At 46.3% G+C, this 18,273-nt stretch overlaps 1 protein-coding gene across 1 annotated transcript in view; it reads left to right on the forward strand.

Annotated features, from left to right (window-relative positions):
* Window positions 1-18,273, forward strand: part of FBXL13 (F-box and leucine rich repeat protein 13) — a 1,406,730-nt gene that overhangs the window by 183,392 nt on the left and 1,205,065 nt on the right. The window contains exon 5 of the mRNA XM_086967348.1: window positions 18,058-18,212. Within this exon, the coding sequence (XP_086823474.1) occupies window positions 18,058-18,212 (155 nt within the window). The remainder of the gene's footprint in view (window positions 1-18,057; window positions 18,213-18,273) is intronic.

Raw genomic sequence — 18,273 nt, forward strand, 5'->3', positions numbered from 1 at the left:
TTTCAGCTTGATCAACAATAATTTAAGTAATCTATAGGATACAAGTTCCTTCATCAGCTGTGCTTGGGTGTTTAGCAACAGGATATTCATGTTATTGCCATGCGGGAATCCTCTGGATCCCAATCTAATATACAAAGGGAGGTTTCTATAGTTTGGAAAGCCTCTGAAAACGACCCCCTTTAAATTGCCATCAAACTCATAGACTGTCACAAAGTGATAGAATCTACTGAGATCCAGGCAGCGTGGTCCTTCTTCACAGTCAGAAGGAAAATAATACGGAAGGCCGGGTGAAACCATGTTGCTGTCGCAAACCTTATGATGAGCTAAATCCCATGGTTTGAGACCACAAAATGTTATTTGACACGTATTAAGTTCATTTTGCCATTCAGTAAAGCTTTTCTGGTTTGTAAAATGGATTTAACCACTCAATCTAAACAGTAAATAGGAGGGGGCTTGAGAGGGACCTTCTCTTCTAATTGTGATTCACAATGAGATGTATCAGTGGTTTGGAATCGTAGCTGCAACCCATTGAAATCTTACTGACTCTCGAAGGAGGGGATAATCACAGTCCAGCTGGAGGAAAACAGATTTTGTAGAAAGGCCCTGTTGGCTCCCATCTCGTCTGCTACTTACATTTGTCATAAAAAAATAGAAATCCCATACATTGAGGACTACATCAAGACTCGACTGCTGTTATGGCTTGCTACTTGGAATAATGGGAAAGCATGTCTAACCAGAGATATCATTAATGATCGTCTCAAATGTGAGAAGGGGCTCAATATTCCCTGACTTGCCAGCGTAAATCCGGATTTAGTTCAGTTAATCTTCAACAGATTTTTACAGATCCACTCAATAACTTGGATATTAAGAAAAAACAGTTCCGCCAGGTATTATACAATCAGGTTGTTGTTAATATACGACAAAAGGAATCTGTTAAGAAGAGTGTGGCAACCCTTCTAGTTAACATGGCAACATATTTGACTAGAGTTAAAGGGCCTTTTGATACGATACAGGGCGGGCTCAGCAAAATATTGGTTATGTTTCTCATTGGGCTTTATTGTTAACTTGGATTCCATACCATGTCCTTGTGATGGCAATTCCGGACAATCTAGGTCACATTTTATGTTCTTGCGTGGGATTTATTTGGTGTGTTCTAACCATTTTCTGGCTCCCTTTTTAAAGAAAAGAGGAGTCAGACACCTGAAAGATGCATTAGAATTGCTTTTTCATCTGCTTATTTATTCATACATTTATTTATAAAGTTTTATATATCGCGAACAAGATCCCGAAGGATATCAGAGCGAGAAGAGAAAACCATTTGTCTGGGTGCCTTTCTGAAAGCAGCTGTAAGAGCACGTTGCTCAATGACTGCGGTATAGGTCCGATGTATGATTATGCACTTTATGCACTTTTTCCTGGCGGTGCATTTTAATTATTTCATGCCATGTTTTGTATGTTTTTATGATCACCTTTTAAAATAATGGATTGTATGATTTTAATTGTACTTTTATGGATACAACATGTATTCGAATAGAGTAATTGAAATAAAATGAATCACATTTACAATGGGTACAGCTTCCCCTTTGGTTATCATATCAGGCAGCCTTGGGTGGTGCAGGGGGTACTCAAATGGCAGTGCCCAAGCGAAAAACTTTTTTTAAGCAGCACTGGGTCCTTTAAGGACTATAGGCTGCTTTAAAAAAAAGTTTCCAGTTTGGGAATGCAACTCCAGCAGTAGTGGCCTGCTGCCTAATTAATCGGCATATTATGACTGCATCTTTGAGTTTTGGATTACTTAAGTGAATCGAAGCAAGTAACTTCCTGGAAAAGGAATGAATATCTGTCCTTGGAATGCCAGAATGTCCATAGCTCAACGTTCTAATGACTCTGAGTTAATCTTTCTCCCTGACTCTGAGAACTGTGGCCTTTGACGTTTCAGATCTCCATGGTTTCAGAAGCCCACCACCTTCTGTGTGTTAGAGGCCTTACCTCCTACCAATGCTTTTGTGCGCCGCTTACACACTCAGTGCACGGTGTGCTCTTTGGGCATCAGGTGAGACACTAATCTCTCCAGGCAGCCCCCTTCGGCAGTTGCAAAGTCCAAAAGGGTGTAGTGGGGGTTTCAGAAAGGCACACGCTCTGATTCCACCATCTTGGCCCCTCTCTTCTTTGATGTGGATTGCATCCATCCCACTCATGTGTCTTCAGTAACTGCCCAGACACCTCGCCACTGTGCTGCCCATTAATCTGTATTAGGCGACCACCGGTTCACTGTCCCTTGGAGACAAGATGTATGTTGACGCCCTTGAGAGGCCCCCATCAGGTGGGAACTTCGGATTGCTGCAAGGGAGTGTTCTAACTCTGCCGGCAACTTGATTCTTTTTTAGTTTTGAGATCCCCATAGATGACTGTAGAGGTGATACCACTTTGCTGCAATAATTGGACCCGGCCCACCATCACCAGATCTTAAGCATAAAGTCTGCCTCTGTCTCAGAACCTTTAACCCCTTAAGTGCTGCCTCGGTGCATTGGCCGACGGCAGCACTACCTCCCCAGTGCTGCGCACGACCATTGGACGTCCATTCAGCACTAGTTCCAATGGACAGCGCAGCACTGGGGAGGAATGTTTAATAGCATCTATGAGGCTAAGACAGTCCCCTGAGCAGGTCGGACAGATTTTACTCAAAATCTTGGGGTTAGCATTCCTCGTTGTGTTCTTGCTGGAAATCAACATTTACTCTCAGTCTTTATCACTGATTTCAGTTCTCAGAACCCTCTCCCATCTGTTTTCACTCCCAGCATTGCCATTGGGTGCTCTCTACTGAGGGCTCTTTAGATTGTAACTAGAGACCTTCCTCCCTTTATCAACCTTTAGAGGTCTACCAGCATGTGAGTTTCTGGCAGTCTTCCTGGGAAATCCCTTTGCAGAATCACAGTGCCCACCTGTCAGTTGGGCATATAGCACACCGTGACCAGGCCAGAATATAACATGGTCTGGCACCTCAGCAAATGATGGAAATCTTTCACCTCATTACCCATTGAGTTGCAACCACCTCTTATCCATTCTGTGACTTCCATTCGTTCTCTCAGGGCCTTAAAATGGGCGACGCCATTGATCTCAGCATTCGAAGGAAAGGAAGTGTGCCGAACCACTGTCTTTACTACTCTTTTCTGTATTCAGACCATCAGAATTATCAAATATAGAGTTGTGGGCACTAAACCCTAATAATCAAGTGAAACCCAATATTTTCAAAAACCTCAAGTTTTACCTTGGCAGCTTCACTCCAGTTAATCTAGAGGCTAGAAACACCACCCTCTTATCTTGATCCATACGATTAGCAAAGTATGACAAATTTGATCAAATAGTGACTGGGCCCACTCAATAATTAAGTTCTGGATCAATAATACATGTAGAAGATTTATCACAAGAAATCTCTTTAAGCATTACAGAAAATATGATAGGAAATGTCATAAAGACTCCGTTACAGAAATACAAATTCAGCATCATAAATATGTTAATCCTAATAATCATCTCTTCTTTAGGTTAAAACATCATACGCCTAAAGAGTTCTGGCGGTATTCTATGTAAGGAAAACCCAAATAAAATCCGACCGAGTTTCTAGAGTAAAATGAGAAGTCGCCCCAGATTCCAAAAACCAGGAGTTTTATACACATTTTATGCATAAGAAATTAGCAAAACTGCGGTTTCAGCATGGCATGTTCATAATTGGCTCACTTTGGGCAAATCAGAATAAACAGTGTCACAGACATTATTTTTTAGCGCTAACCCATTTCTTATGGTGAGGTAAGATTAATCTCCCCTCGCTCCCTCAGCAACGGCAGTCCGGAGATGTGGAAATACAATACGATAATGAGTATCAAAGAGAGAGAGAGAGGAACAGAGTGACTAGTTCTCTTCGCCAAGTATAAATATTACTAATCAAGAAGAACCAGCCCTTCAAGGTTGCTCGAAAGTATGTGTGGCTGAGAAAAAGAAAACACTTGTTTCTTATGAAGGCCCTGACCCACCAACCTAGTTGGTGGCATGCTTCATCATCGGGCCCCACCAGCTGTAATCAGGCGTAGAAGCACACCGGGGCCGGGTGGGGCCCGAGGATGAAGCATGCCACCACAACTAGGTTGGTGGGTGAAGGCCTTCATAAGAAACAAGTGTTTTCTTTTCCTCAGACACACATACTTTCGAGCAACCTTGAAGGGCTGGTTCTTCTTGATTATTAATAGAAATACAATATGAAACATTTTCTAGACAAATGCCTTTACAAAACAATGCCTTCAGGCTTACATCTGAAATTCCAGCAGAAGTCCTTCAAATTGATACATAGGGAACGTTCGATTCACAATACACGCTTTTTAACCAGTGGGACAATTAACGTCACACCTGCCATGTGCGCGGAAACAGTGAGGAGAAAAAGTTTGCAGCAGCTCTCTGATTGGCAGGGGGAAATGAGCAGGAGCAGTGTGCACGAGAAAACAAAAAACAGCATCCATTTCTAATAAAATGGTGCCTCCGTCAAAAATATGACATGACAAAATTACATTTAAACGCATTCTAAACTAAATTTCTCTATCTGTTAATGTGCAGTAGCACCTGTTCACCTATTACTAGTATATGCTACTTGAAAATTAGAGTTTCATACAAAACATTTGTCATGCAGATTTGCACTTTTGAAAAAACTTCTACAGTCTCCTGACCAATCAATTGAGGTGTCATAAACAACATATTCAAAGGTGTCCGTCCATGACCACCAGCTAATAAGGACCACTCTATATTAAACTGCTTGTCCAGCCATTGTGGCAAATTGGGAAGCCATACCACTAATCCCTCTTGTTCATGTTGCAGTGTGAGATTCCCTCATTTTATCCTCAGCATAACCTTTGCCCATATCAGGGAGACCTACAAACGACCCAGTTCTCGAAATGGAGAAATACATGACTCTGGATATTTCTATAATGATATTCCCCAGGCAACAGCATCTAGTAAGTTAGACTACTGAACCTGATCAACAGGTCAATTTATGAGAGGTGGAGAGAAATAGGAGGCATCAAAGTTGCATTTTTACCACAACGTAATACAGAGTGCTGTAATGCCTTTCTGTGAAATCCCTTGAATATATGCAGGAGATACGGGGATAAAACTTCAGACCAGGACTGAAACTCACGAGACTCTGAGCGTCAAAGAGTTTATCAACTACCATTACTGAGGTATACACTCAGATGGAACAGCACCGCCCCCGCGTACAACTAAAATTCTGCATTGCCAAATGTGTATTTTCTCTCCCTCCCTGACCTATGGTCTCAGGTCCATCTGTAATCTCCTCTTCTTAACGATGTGTAGGCCCTGCTTATTGTTAACAAGGCTACGTTGTGGAAAAATGTGTATTCTGGCAATGTACATTTTGATATTTCCTATTCCTTTTCTTTGCAGCCAGTTTGGTGATCAACTCACACTGACCAAAATCAGCCAGTTCGCCCATCACTGCCCCTTGGCCCTACCATTACCCATTGATCCCCCAGTTGACGAATGTGAGGCTGTGATGATGGACATCTTGGCCTTTTTATTTTCCACCAGAAGTAGTTGCACTTGTTGTATTGCTGATCTTAAACCCACCAACTCCATCATGGCCGGAAAGCTCTGAATTAGATTTTTTTAGGATTTAGCTTCCTTTTTCCAGAAATTACAAGTTGGCGTTCAGATTCACTATCAATACGAAAGCACAGTCCTCAAATGTATGTTATCTCTCATTAGTATCTTTCAGTTTATTGCCTTTATCACAAAAGTCAAACACTGCCTAGAGACCTCATGTGTCGCTCTGTCAGCACTATATAGCACTTGATTTCCCGCATGGTGCCTTTAAGTGAGGCCAATCTGTGTATTCTCTATGTGGCCATTATCCTTGCTTCTCCGTGCATGAAGGCTACTTTGAGCGCAAAGAGAGTTCATGGTCCCAGCTCCTCCAACTGGACTAGATCCTGAAGGAGCCTACGTTGTTTATTCTCTTTAGGTACCATTATTAGATCAAAGATCCACCAGGATCCTGTCATGTATTCAGCAAGATATTTACTAAATACAAAAAATGGGTTTTCCCCACTTCCCAACGCGCCCCTCTCACAGCACACCTCAGTGCCACATAAGGTCTGCCCCCTCACATGCCTTCGGCACCTAGCTCTCCCAGGGAGGTCACCACATGCCTCCAGTCCCGGCAATCGGGTTCTTTATTTTGCGTTGGAACACTGGCAGGCCTGGAACTAGGCCACATCTACCCAGCATCGCCATCTTGAAATTCCTGGGGGCTCATAATGTGCAATGAAGAGGAAAGGAATTAGGTAAAAACTCAGAATGCGAGCGAAAACAAGGTAGTTGAGAAACAAAGACACGAATAGGAAAGCAGCTCTGGCAAGCTGGAAACATTAAAGAAGCAGGGATTGGAAAACAAAGACTGAGAAAACCACAGAAAACAATGAAAGCTCTAGACATATGGATTGGCACAAAACATCACTTACCTGAGGAACAAGGAAGTATTAAAAACCAGCATCAGGACACACTTATACTCTCCTGACCTGTGATGCCAGTCGGTAGATCATTGAAACAGGAACACGAAATCAGCGACCAACAAGGGACCGAAGCAAGCAGCCGTTTGTATAGAGCACATCAAGGATTACATACTTCAGGTATGATCAAGCTAGCTCCTGCCATCCATAGGTGTGATGATTCCTTCACCCATATTTGGTCTGAAGGTGGGCCGTATACTCAATGTAACCTTTTTTTCATAAATATTTTTTTATTGACGCAATATAGTCTCAGGAAAGAAATACGACTTCCTGGTTGTATCGGGAATAAAAGGCACGTTCAGAATGTTTTCCAAGAGTATGGAAGTCATTATTGGAAAATGCCACAAGGTTGTAGTTCAACACTGCAAAGTCACCCAGTCATGCTCACTAGCTGCAGGTAGTGAATTATGACACTTCTTTAGTGTGAACAATCTTCTACATGTGACAGGCTCTTTGCACACACAGTATGACCCTTGTTGGCACAGTGAACATATTACATTGACAATGGATAGTTGTGTATACGTGCAAATCACTGGTTGGCATATGGTTGTTGCTCCAAAGACATCACTTCAACAATGTGACATTTTTCATACACATTTGGAAGACTCCCAGACTTCAACCTGCAACATTTTATATGGTAGTAATTACTCGACTATAGTTTGGGAGCAGATTTTCGAAAATATTTCCCTAGTGTCTTTTCTTGTCCACACCTACGCATGTTATCTTGTGCTGCCATTAGCTGAAAGGGTTCTGCTTCAGCCTTTTCCCTAAATGCAAATGTTTCGAACTACTGCGGGCACCGCACGTCTCAGCACAGTTTGTTATGCCATTTCACAAGTGTAAGTCTGTAAAGTCTGTGCAGAGGGTTTTCTACGCTTAAGCTAAACTCATACGGGGCATTCCATACCCGACAGATGCCTTTGATGTTTATATTCACTTCAAAGGCCGAAGAGCGTCTGGTTCTGCTCAAACCAGAAAAAACGGGGACGGAGAGCGAGAACAACCAGGTGAAGGCTCCGGGCTGTGTTTCATCCTCAAAGGGAATATTCTCCCTAAATGCGGGACTGGAGTGATTTGACAAAATTGCATGTCCAGGTCCCTGGGGATCTCGTGACTAAACCTACTTAAAAGCCATATTCGGAGTTACCATTCCCCTTTAAGCGGCTTTCTTGACTCCAATCCTTAATGTATAGAGCTGGGCGTGTCAACAAACTAACAGGGAGGGCGAGCGCGGTCTGTCTTGACTCTAAGAGCCCGTGCACAAGCTGAGCCATGAAAATGTTTGTCATGTAACTTGTGAAACAAACATCATGTAAAAATATGATTAGGTCTCCTCAAAATTCAAGAAAGTGTATTTTTCTAGTCTGCTGAAGCGTTTTACCTTCGTATATAAAATGATATCACTACATTGAAAGGCATTTAACACCTTCGCTGCGGCATCTATTCCGCCACAGCGCTAACGGTCGCGGGGAGCGCACGGCTCACCTGCGCCGGTGTCAGAACCATTCCGTCACGGCTCGCGGGTGAGCTGTGCTTGTGACGGAACGGTTCCATCACGGCCCCGCCCGCTTAATGGAACGCGCCACGCAGGCGCAAAATCAGCGCCGCGCAGGCGCGGCGAGCGGGCCGTGACGGAACTGTTCCGTCATGAGCACAGCCCACCCGAGGGGCGTGACGGAACGGTTCCGTCAATAGCGTCGAAGTGGTTAAGTGATTGTTTCTGATGGATTCTGAGATGCCTGCAAATTGCTCACCTTTGAATAATCCCCAGGCACCAGAGCAGTGTGGAAACGTCCGTAATAGTCAGGGCCAGACTGGGAACCGAAACCGACCTGGGCAGACTGCTCGGCTGACCCCCTGGGGCCAGGGAGGGTGCAGACAAGATGTTTGCTAGAGCCGGTTTTGGCCGATTTTGTAACAGGGGACTGATTATTCCGGCCCTAAGTAACAAAAACTTCCACCCAGGGGCCCAAAACCTGCCCCCACTCTGGCGACCCACCGGGGAAACGCCCAGTGCCTGCTACGGCCAGTCCGGCCCTGGTATTAGTTCTCCAGCGCTGGTAGAAAGCGCAGGCTCTGTACGACATCATACACAGGATTGTGATTTCGTAATTAGGGCCATTTAACACCCGGACCTAGCCACCTTATGCCTCTTCCTTTTTTTCCACGCCTTCGAAAAGTTTGAGCGTCGTTTTCTCACTCTGTGGAAAATGTTTCTCACAAATGTTTTTCAAGTTAGAGCAGATATGGACATGTCAGGGCTGGTTTAAAGGTTTGTTGTCTGCGTGACAGCCAAGTGTCCATAACGGTTTCACATAATGATTGCCTCTCGTGTCCTAGGTTGAGGATCGACACGTCATACAACCAGATGCACGTGAAGTCCATGTAAAGCATTAGGCTAAGCTTTTCATTTCTCTCTGTGAGGAGAGTCATTGAGGTTGCCACAGTTCAAACGGTGTCAAGGGCCAGGTCACCATCCAGATCTTTTACGGGCAAAAGGAGGCACACGAAGAAGAAAAAAATACTGCTCTTCTCCATGAAGGTCAAAATTGACTGGTAAGTCCAAGTCCTCTCTGGCCTTGTCTCCAGATTCTGAGCTTGTGGAAATTTCCCTGGCGACGTGGCAAGCCGGCACCGCCATTTCCACTTTCACCCCATTCCCCTACCAAACCAGCATCAGTGTACTCTTTCCAGACACAGTCCCATCGGTTTTCATGCAGATCATCATGGACGTTTTAGGAGTGTGGCTGTCCCCTCAGGATTGACCTGGGACCCCATGGGACCAGTCGTGGACCATGAGCCCAGGGATGCTCTTGGCACCATACAGGTTCTATCCGGTGCTGTCCCCATCTTTGGTGTCCCTACAACACCCACCAGGCTTTGGGACTGGTAACGGTGGAAACATCAGCTGTGTTCAGGAGTGACCCTATGCCAAGTCAAACACCGTCATTGGTCTCGGCACTACAGCATGGCCCAGCTCTGCCTACAAAGGCGCCTTCTGTGTTGATGGCGGTGCTGCCTCATTGTCTGCAGAGGTGCCACAGCCTTAACCTGAGCACTTGTCAACTGTCAAATCCATCACTTCAACAGCTGCTGTTTTGTATAAGGAATAAGGATTGATTTTGGATTAACTCTACAGCTACGATTATTAATTTAGGACTTTTTGTTGGGACATCACTTTCAGAACTCTTAACAGAAAATGCTGGATGCGTATGGGAATAGTGCCTAATGCACGTAGGATGAAAGCAACTAGTATGAGGTGTGCTCTGGTGTCTTTATCTTAACCTGCCAGACACCTATGCTCCATTTCACTCTCACTGGCACACACCCCTCACATTCACAAAAGCTGAGCAGGAGATTGCGTGTTGTCCTACATCACACCCAAATCATAAAACAACCTCCCACAACACATCAAAGCCTTCTCTTCACTTCTGGAGTTCCGCAAGAAGCTGTGGACCTGGCTCTTTACATAACTCTACGGGGGCCACACGCCTACACTCATGCTCAAGCTCCTCGATACTGTCTTGGGTTATTAGTGTCCTATAGTAATCAACATAACATAACATAAACCCTTAAAACCCTTTACTGTCCCTTGATGCAACCCTAAAACCTGGAACTACCTGTACAGCTACCCTTCCCTGAGCATTACAAGACCTTTACTTCACCTTACAGCTACCCTTCCCAAAACACTTAAAACACCATACAACAGCTTAACACTACCCTTCTCTAAAGCCTACAAACTCCTTATTACCCATTAACTCCACCCAGGGCTGAACCTTAACAACCCCTTGCTCCCACCTAACACTACTCTTCTCGGAACCCTAAAAACCTTACTACCCCTTTATGATACCAAAGCCTGAACCCTAAAAACTCTAAAAAGGTATGCTCTCCCTGCTTACAGCAACCAGAGTCCCTTGGTAAGTGTTAAGGGATAGTGCGGTATTTACAGGGTTCAGGAAAAGGTAACATTAAATAGCTAAAAAAATAAAAAATAATTTAAAAAAAAATAAAAAAAATATAGAAATAAAAAAATAAAAAAGTAAAAAAAATATTAAATTTTTTCTTAAAAAAATTAAAAATATATATTTAAAAAAGACTAAAAAAACATTAAATAGCAGTAACTGTTTTTTGTGTTGAGCTATGGTTTCTGTTGAAGGGGTTGTAAGGAGTTTTTAAGTTTCAGGGATGGGGAAGATTAAGCTATATTAAAGGGCTTGTAGGGTTCACGTAAGGGTAGCATTACGGGGTTTGTAGGAGTCAGGGGCAGTTGGTGTTAAGGATAAGTAATGGATTTTTAGGGTTCAGGGAAGGCAGTGTTAAGGGGGTAGTAAAGGATTCTTAGAGTGCAGGGAAAGGTAACTGTTGGACTTGGCCTTTTTTGCAGGGTCATGCCTGAACTTTTTGCCTTCCTCCTGTATGTGGACTGACCTGTTTATGTTGGTTTTATGACTCTGGGTCCTTTACCACTGCTGATCAGTGCTAAAGTGCATATGCTCTCCCTATTGTAAATTGATGTATGAATTAGTGATTCCATGATTGGCTGATGTAGTTTACCTGTCAGACCCTAGTACAGTGCACTGAGTGTGCCCAGGGCTTGTAAATCCAAATGCTGCTAGTGGGCTTGCAGCACTGGTTGTGCCGCCCACAGAAGCAGCCTGTGAAAATGTGCCTAAGGCCTGCCATTACAGAGCCTGTATGCAGTCTTGTACCGTCATGTTGACTGGGCACGTGCACCCACTTGCCAGTCCCTAAACCTTCCCTTTTCTTCATATCAGACACCCCATTGATAGGCCCAAGGGCAGGGTGCATTGTAAGTATACGGTAGGACATGCCCTGGTATGTGTGGCATGTCCTAATAGTGAATCACAGTCATTTTCGTTTTTCACTATTGCAAGGCTACCTGTTCTCCGTAGGCCAGATTATTAGATTTTATAATCCTAACTGACTCAGGGAACATGGTAGAAATTCGAGTTTAGTATGCCTGAACTCAGAATGATAAAATCCATCTTTTAGTGAAGTTGGTTTTAACATTCTGTGTTTGAAAATACCACTTTTAGAAAGTAGGTATTGTTATTGTCTAACAATCCAGGCCTGCCTATGCTAGGTTGTGTATTCCTTGTCTGGAGTTTGAGTGACAGGGCTGGGGATTCCAAGAGACCGAATGAGTCAACCCAGTGGTAAATAGAGAGATCTGCATCTAGATGGGAGGGAGGAGTTGCACCTGGGACCTGAATAGGACAGTGCCTGCCCCCCCCCCCCCCCCCCCCCCAGTGCTGGCTCCACCCCCTGTGGTGCGTCTGATGTCTCTGCCCTGCACTGTGAAAGGAGAGAAGGAATCATGTCAACAAAGTGCTCCAGGGCTGTGCTTTCCCTCCACAATGCTGGCTCCACCTCCTGCGGGTCGTCTGTTGTTTCTGCCCTGCACTGTGAAAAGAACGAAGAAGTCATGTAAACAGAGAGCTCCAGGACTGGTTTGGACTGGGCAAAGGCCCCTCTGCCCTCAGAAGACAAAGGATTTTGGGGTATAAGTATTAGGACCCTGATCCCAAGAAATGAGATCACTTTTGGACTATAAGAAGAAACCTTTGCTGAGGAGAGGAACCTGAAGAAACTGAGGAGAGACTATGCCTAAGCTGAAGTGCTGCTTGGGGGATTGGCCTGCAGTGGTTGCCTGACTGCCAAAGAAAGGAGAAAGGACTTTGTGTGCATTTTATTCGCCTTGTGAAGGGTCTGTAAGGGCTTGGAAAAGAGCTTGCCCCCTGACAGAAGTCCCAGGACCAGTAGACTTCACCAGCCTTTGTAGATTGCTGCTGGAAACACTGTTTCAGTGGCTACAGAGGGAAGGAGCTGTGACCGACTCTCATGACCGGCCCGGTGTCCTGTAGGCACTGCATTGAACAACGTCCGCATCTTTCAACCTAAGCTCTGAGCTCACTGACTCTGTCCTGACGCAGTCACCGAGCGGTTGCCTGCACCGAACCTGTGGATACCGCGACGTGCAACTCCTCGCTACACCAACTCGTACTGGTCTGACCGACGCGGTCCCTGTTGCTGACTTCGAGTCCGGTGAACTCATCGGAGTTGGGCACCGCTCGCATACTTTGCGACGCACCACCTGACTCATACCGCTGTCCGGACTGATCGACGCCAGCTCCCACAATCCGGCTCTGTCGCCGCACCGCATCGAAGCACTGTCTCGCCATGCAACGTACGCCTCAGACCCACCGACTCCGTCCACGGGCCTTTGCCTGCACCACATCGAGGGACACCGCGTCCTGCAACGCTTTCTTTTCTGCACCGTGTGATGAACGCCGGAACCGGCTCGCACACCCATGCCTGCCGCATCAAGTAAAGGTACTGTGACCGAGTCTGTCTACATTTGAGTGGGCCTGTATCAACGCTATCCGCTGGAATTGTTAGACTCTATGTTATTTTCATCAACGCTGAGCCAGACAGGCCTACCGACTCGCATAGAACTCTGATTTAAGCATTTTTAACAATAACTCTTGATTTTTAATAGTACTGTGGATTATTCTTATCGTTTATTGTCTTGTGGTAAATCTATATAAAAGATACTTATTTTTATAAATATACAACCTGTGTGGTGTCCATTTGTATTGTTGTCCCTTGAATACTGTATGTGTCCACAAATGCTTTACACCTGTTTTCAGGGTTTTGGGAAAGGCATAATTACTCGGTTGTAAGGGAGTTTTAGGCTTCAGGGATGGTAGCATTAGACATAGTAAGGGGTTTTCTGGATTGCATTAAGGGGTAGTAACGATCTTAATAGTTCAGGAATGGGTTCTAATGGTTTGGTGATGGGTAGCATTGAAATGTAGTAAAGGTCTTTTAGAGTTGGGGATGGGTAGCGTTAAGGAGTAGTAAGGTTTTTAGTGCTCAGGAAAGAGCAGCGTTAAGTGGTAGCAAGGGGCTTTTAGGGTTCAGGGAATAGACTTTTAAGGGATAGTTAAGGTTTTCAAAGTCTAAGGAAGGGTAGGATTAAGGGTTAGTAAGGGGTTTGTGGGGTTCAGGGAACGGTAACATTATGGGTTTGTAGGGCTCAGGGAAGGATAGTGCAAATGGGTAGTAAGGGGGTTCAGAGTTCAGGAAAGGGTAGCGTTAAGCTGTAGTAAGGAGTTTTTAGGATTCATGAAAAGTGATACGATAATGTTAAGGAGTAATAAGAGGTTTTAGGGTTCAGGGAGGGTAGCATTAAGGGCTAGTCAGGTTTTCTGGTTCAGGGAGGAGTGGCGTTAAGGTGTAGTAGGGGTTGTTAGCGCTCAGGGAAGGTTTTAGGGGTTAGGGATGGGTAGCATGTGAGTGTAGTATAGAGCTTTCAGGGTTCAGTAGTTTAAAGGGGTAGTAAGGTTTTTAGGGATCAGGGAAGAGTGGTGTTAAGTGATAACAAGGGGTTTTAAAGGTTCATCCTTGGCAGTGTTAATGGGTGATCTGTAGAGTTCAGGAAAGGGTAGTTTTGAGATAGTGTTAAGACATAGGGGGGAATTACAAGTGTGGCAGTCTGAGTGCCGTATTACGACTTTGGTAGTTTGACTGCAGCAACCACCAGGGATCCGTGATCCCTCGGTGGTGGCGAGGTGGTCTGAGGCTGCAATATGCTGGCTGTGCCGCTGTAGCACCGCCAACCGTATTACGAATTTCCTCACCACCATAGTTTTCATGGCGGTGAGTCCGCCATGAAAAGTGTGGTGATGAGAAAGCTAAGGGGACCTTACAGGGCCCCCTGTTGCCTTGGCCTGGGAGTGCATTCAAGGGGGCACACGTTCCTCCCTGCCATTATGCACCCCCATTCCTGCACGGCATGGACAGCACAGTCCATCTCGTTCAGGAAAGTGCTTTGGCGGTCCCACAGCGCCGCCTTTCTAAGGCTTACGTATGAGCCTTAGAATGGCACCGCCGTGAGACCGCCAATGACCCGCCCCAAACCACTCCTAATTTGGCAGGTGGTGCGCAGACAAGTTTGACAGTGTGGCAGTGGGGCGCTGCCATGGCAGCTCTCTGACACATTGCCAAACTCGTAATCAGGACCATAGTCAGGGTTTTCAGGTTTCAGGGATGGGTAGCATTTGGGAATAGTAAGGGGCTTGTAGGGTTCAGTGAAGGATAGCGTTAAGGAGTACTCTGGAGTTTGTAATTATTAGGCAAGGGTAGGAGTACGGTGAAGTAAGGGTTTTTAATGCTCAGGGAAGGGTAGCTGGAAGCAGCGGTGGCTCCTTTATGGCAGAGGAGTGTCAACACCCCAAAATCGGGGGAGGAGCTACGCTACGAACAAAGATGGCTGCATAAGCTCCCGGCTCCGCCAACCTCTGCCGGCGGACTCCCGTACACATGAAGTGCTCCTGACTCCTGCTGTGCAATCCCGGACTTCCCAACTTACCGGGTGACGAAGATACATCGAGTACTATTCTTGGCCTGCTCCAGGGCTGCAGCCGGGACCTCGATTACTAGCCCATCCGGGTTGGAGTTGCACAACATCGGCTGTAGGACCAGGGTTGTGCCCGGTCTCCCGAACTTGGGTCATTCCTTGCATTTTCGATTGGCAACCCAGTTACCGGCTTACGCTATGGACATGGTACGGTGACGCAAGTGAAAATCGGCAACCGCGGTCAGGGGTCCGGCGCCCAGAGACCTCCTGGGGGGCCGGGGTCGACGGGCTTGGCTTACGTGAGCGGCGAAGGTGTCGATTCTGCCAGTTTTGTGAGCGCCCGCTGTTGTCATCGGCTTTGTGTGTGCCTGGTGCCTCGGAGTTGTGTCCGGGGTCCTGCTTCGTCTCTTCGCGAGAGGGGATGGAGGGGACGGACGGCACAATATCATTGAGGTCCGTAATGGCCGCCATTGGGGCGCTCCCTCTCACATCACCGGCATGTACGCTCGGATGTCTGTACCGCTGGACAACGTTTGTTTGAGACCGGAAGACGGTGCTCCGACATGTTCTCAGCAAGCTGTAGTTCCTGTGGAGTACTCTGCTCGCTACTTCGAGGTCCCTGGGCGAAAGCCTGATTTGGCTCACTCTGATGCCTCCGGCTCCATGGATGGCGCACCCGCGATCATCGTTGGCTTTCCCTACTCGTTACCTGCTCGGCGGAATATCGTTGCTAAAGGTTTTGATCACCATGGACAGCTCTTCAGTGACTATTTGAGAGGTTTGCCTTTCTTCTTCATCTTTCCTTGCCGGAATGGTGGACGTCGCCATCTTGTATCCTGTCTTCGATCCGATACCATTGACTTGCACTGTGTTGAACGCTTCGATTTCCTTAAGATGACTGTGGCTTGGGCGGCGAGGGCTATTGTAAAAACCCGTACTGGTCAGGGTTGACTTTGGCTTCTGGGGTTTGCTCCATTCTGTGCTCTATGCCGGGATTGTACCTTATAATGTAACAGGGGTTGGTTGGTTTTGCTGATGCCCTCCCCAGGTCGGGGTTCAATACTTGCTTCAAACAGTGGCTACGATGTCTTGGGGAGGTCGCTAATGGCGGGGGGTAAGGGAGATCGGGAGTGTGTATGTTGTTCTCCTCCTCCGCTCTCTCTTTTCTTTTCTTTAGGGTAGTTCCGGGGCGACAGGCACGCTGTTAGTGGGGTAGGCCGTAGCCATTACAGGGGTGCAGGGTGGCGGGTGTTGGGGGGGTTTTTGTTATTTTAGTGTGTTTTGTTCTATGGTCCCTTTCTTTTCCTTTCCTCTTCTCAGTAGGGTCTGCTGTCTCTCCTTCTGTACCAGCTTCTAATTTATTGTCTCCTAAGGGTGAGTTTTCTGGAGGGTGCTCGCACTTGATCGCTTGCTAATAGATCAACTTTACTCCTTGTCTGTTGTCTGACTAAGGTTGTATTATTCGTTACCTGTTCTTGACTGCAGTGCGTGGTACATCCCCTCATCTCTTATTGCTTCTTATAAAGTGGTGTGACGCCTCCTACAGTAATGCCACTACTGCTTCTTCAAAAAGAAAAAACGAAACCTTTGATATACCCTTTGTACTGACGGCGCATTCAATCATACGCTGTAATCTTTTCGCAGCTGTTGCCAGGGTCGATGATAGATGCATAAATCCTATTTTGAATTGCTGACTTTGCGGCCGGCCCCTGTGGTTGTAGGCCGGCGCTTGTAAAACTTCAATGCATCAATAAAGGTTTTCAACAAAAAAAACACAAAAAAAACCCACCCCAAAATCGTCAAGAAAGGAGTAAAAAATACACTCATTTTATTTCCCCTTTCCTGCTGAGTCTTGGGGGCGGGGTCTGGGGGGTGACAGCACTGAGGGGAGTTGTAGTACACTCCCTTCACTGTGCATAATGGTTTGGCCGGCCGGCCGTCATAGGACGGCCAAACCATCATGCGCAGTGAACCTCTCTCCAACCCCAGCTGCATTGCTTTGGTTGGAAGGAGCAGGCACAGGCTCCCAGCCTGTCCTGGACCGTTAATCGAGGGCGCTCTGGCCAATCCTGAAGCTACTCTCATGCGCGTGCAGCTTCAGGATTGGCCATAGGGCAGGCTCAGAGCCTGTGCCTGAAGAAGAGGAGCACCACGCGGGACGTGGCCGGCTGAAGGTAAGTTTTTAAAATTATTATTATGTATCCCCCCTCACTTCGCTACCCCTATGCCCCTCCTCACACACCCCACCCACCCGCCCGCCCCGCAACTCGTAGTAAACAACAGCCGCTAAATGCTGGAAGGGAGTACTACCAGGTTTAGGGTACCTTCAGGGTCCGCCTGGGCCTTCGCCTGGTCGGAGAGCCAGGCACAGGGAGGCTAGGAGGCACGGCGTAATCGTTTCTTCTTACAATGCAGGCAGGCCGTATTTATTAATATATATGTTTGCATTTGTTGGTACATTAAGGCCAGACCTATTAGCTTTTCCAATTATTGTTGTTCTATTTTTCTTTTTGATTCTCTGTCACTCACTATGTCTTTGACTCTTTCTTTCTCTGTCTGAATCTTTCTCTCACTTGTCTCTCTTTTTGACACTATCCCCTTTCTACTTTTTCTGCTCTCTGGTTCTCTCTCGCTCTAGTGTTGGTGGTCCCCACTCCTCGCCTTCTTCTGGCACTTTCGTACTCTTTCTCATTCACTCTCTTTTCTCTGTGTCCCGCCTGGCTTTGCTCTCTCCATCATGCTTCTAATTGGTTGTTCATCACACCTGCCTGCGAGCAGGTGTACTTCTTCAGCACACCAGCACGTGACGGCTCACCCCAGCTGGGAGTCGGCAGTACAGAATTGCACAGGAAGTCCTTGTACTAGATGGAGTCATTGCTCATAGGAGCCTTTGATGCTGCTGTGTGGCGGAAGGGCCTTCAAAGCCGTGGAAGTGACCTCCCGGTGACTCTTGAATTTCTCAAGGTTGACTTGTTTCTGTATTCTCTGAAAGAGTAGAATCTATCATGTGCTTCCTATCGCGTTGCAACCTTTGTGCCTGTGCCTCTAGCATGCTCGGTTTTCCTTTTCTTCCCATAAATAATTCACATCCCCTTTCGCTTGCAGGGCCTGGCTGCGCTATCGGTTTTTGAGGAAAAGCTGCAGGGCAGAGTACCAACGGAAGATGCACCGCGCAGAGCATCATTTCTGTACACGGAAATTGAAAACAATCCTTTGCAGCTGGAATGCCTGGGTGCATTTTCGGAAACGGCAGCATGCTCGTAAGTTTTAAAGGCGTTTTGCATCTTCATACGTGACCTGCAAACAGGAGGTGTGTCTATG

This window comes from Lissotriton vulgaris, chromosome 1_1, assembly GCF_964263255.1.
Source record: "Lissotriton vulgaris chromosome 1_1, aLisVul1.2, whole genome shotgun sequence".
Taxonomy (NCBI): domain Eukaryota; kingdom Metazoa; phylum Chordata; class Amphibia; order Caudata; family Salamandridae; genus Lissotriton; species Lissotriton vulgaris.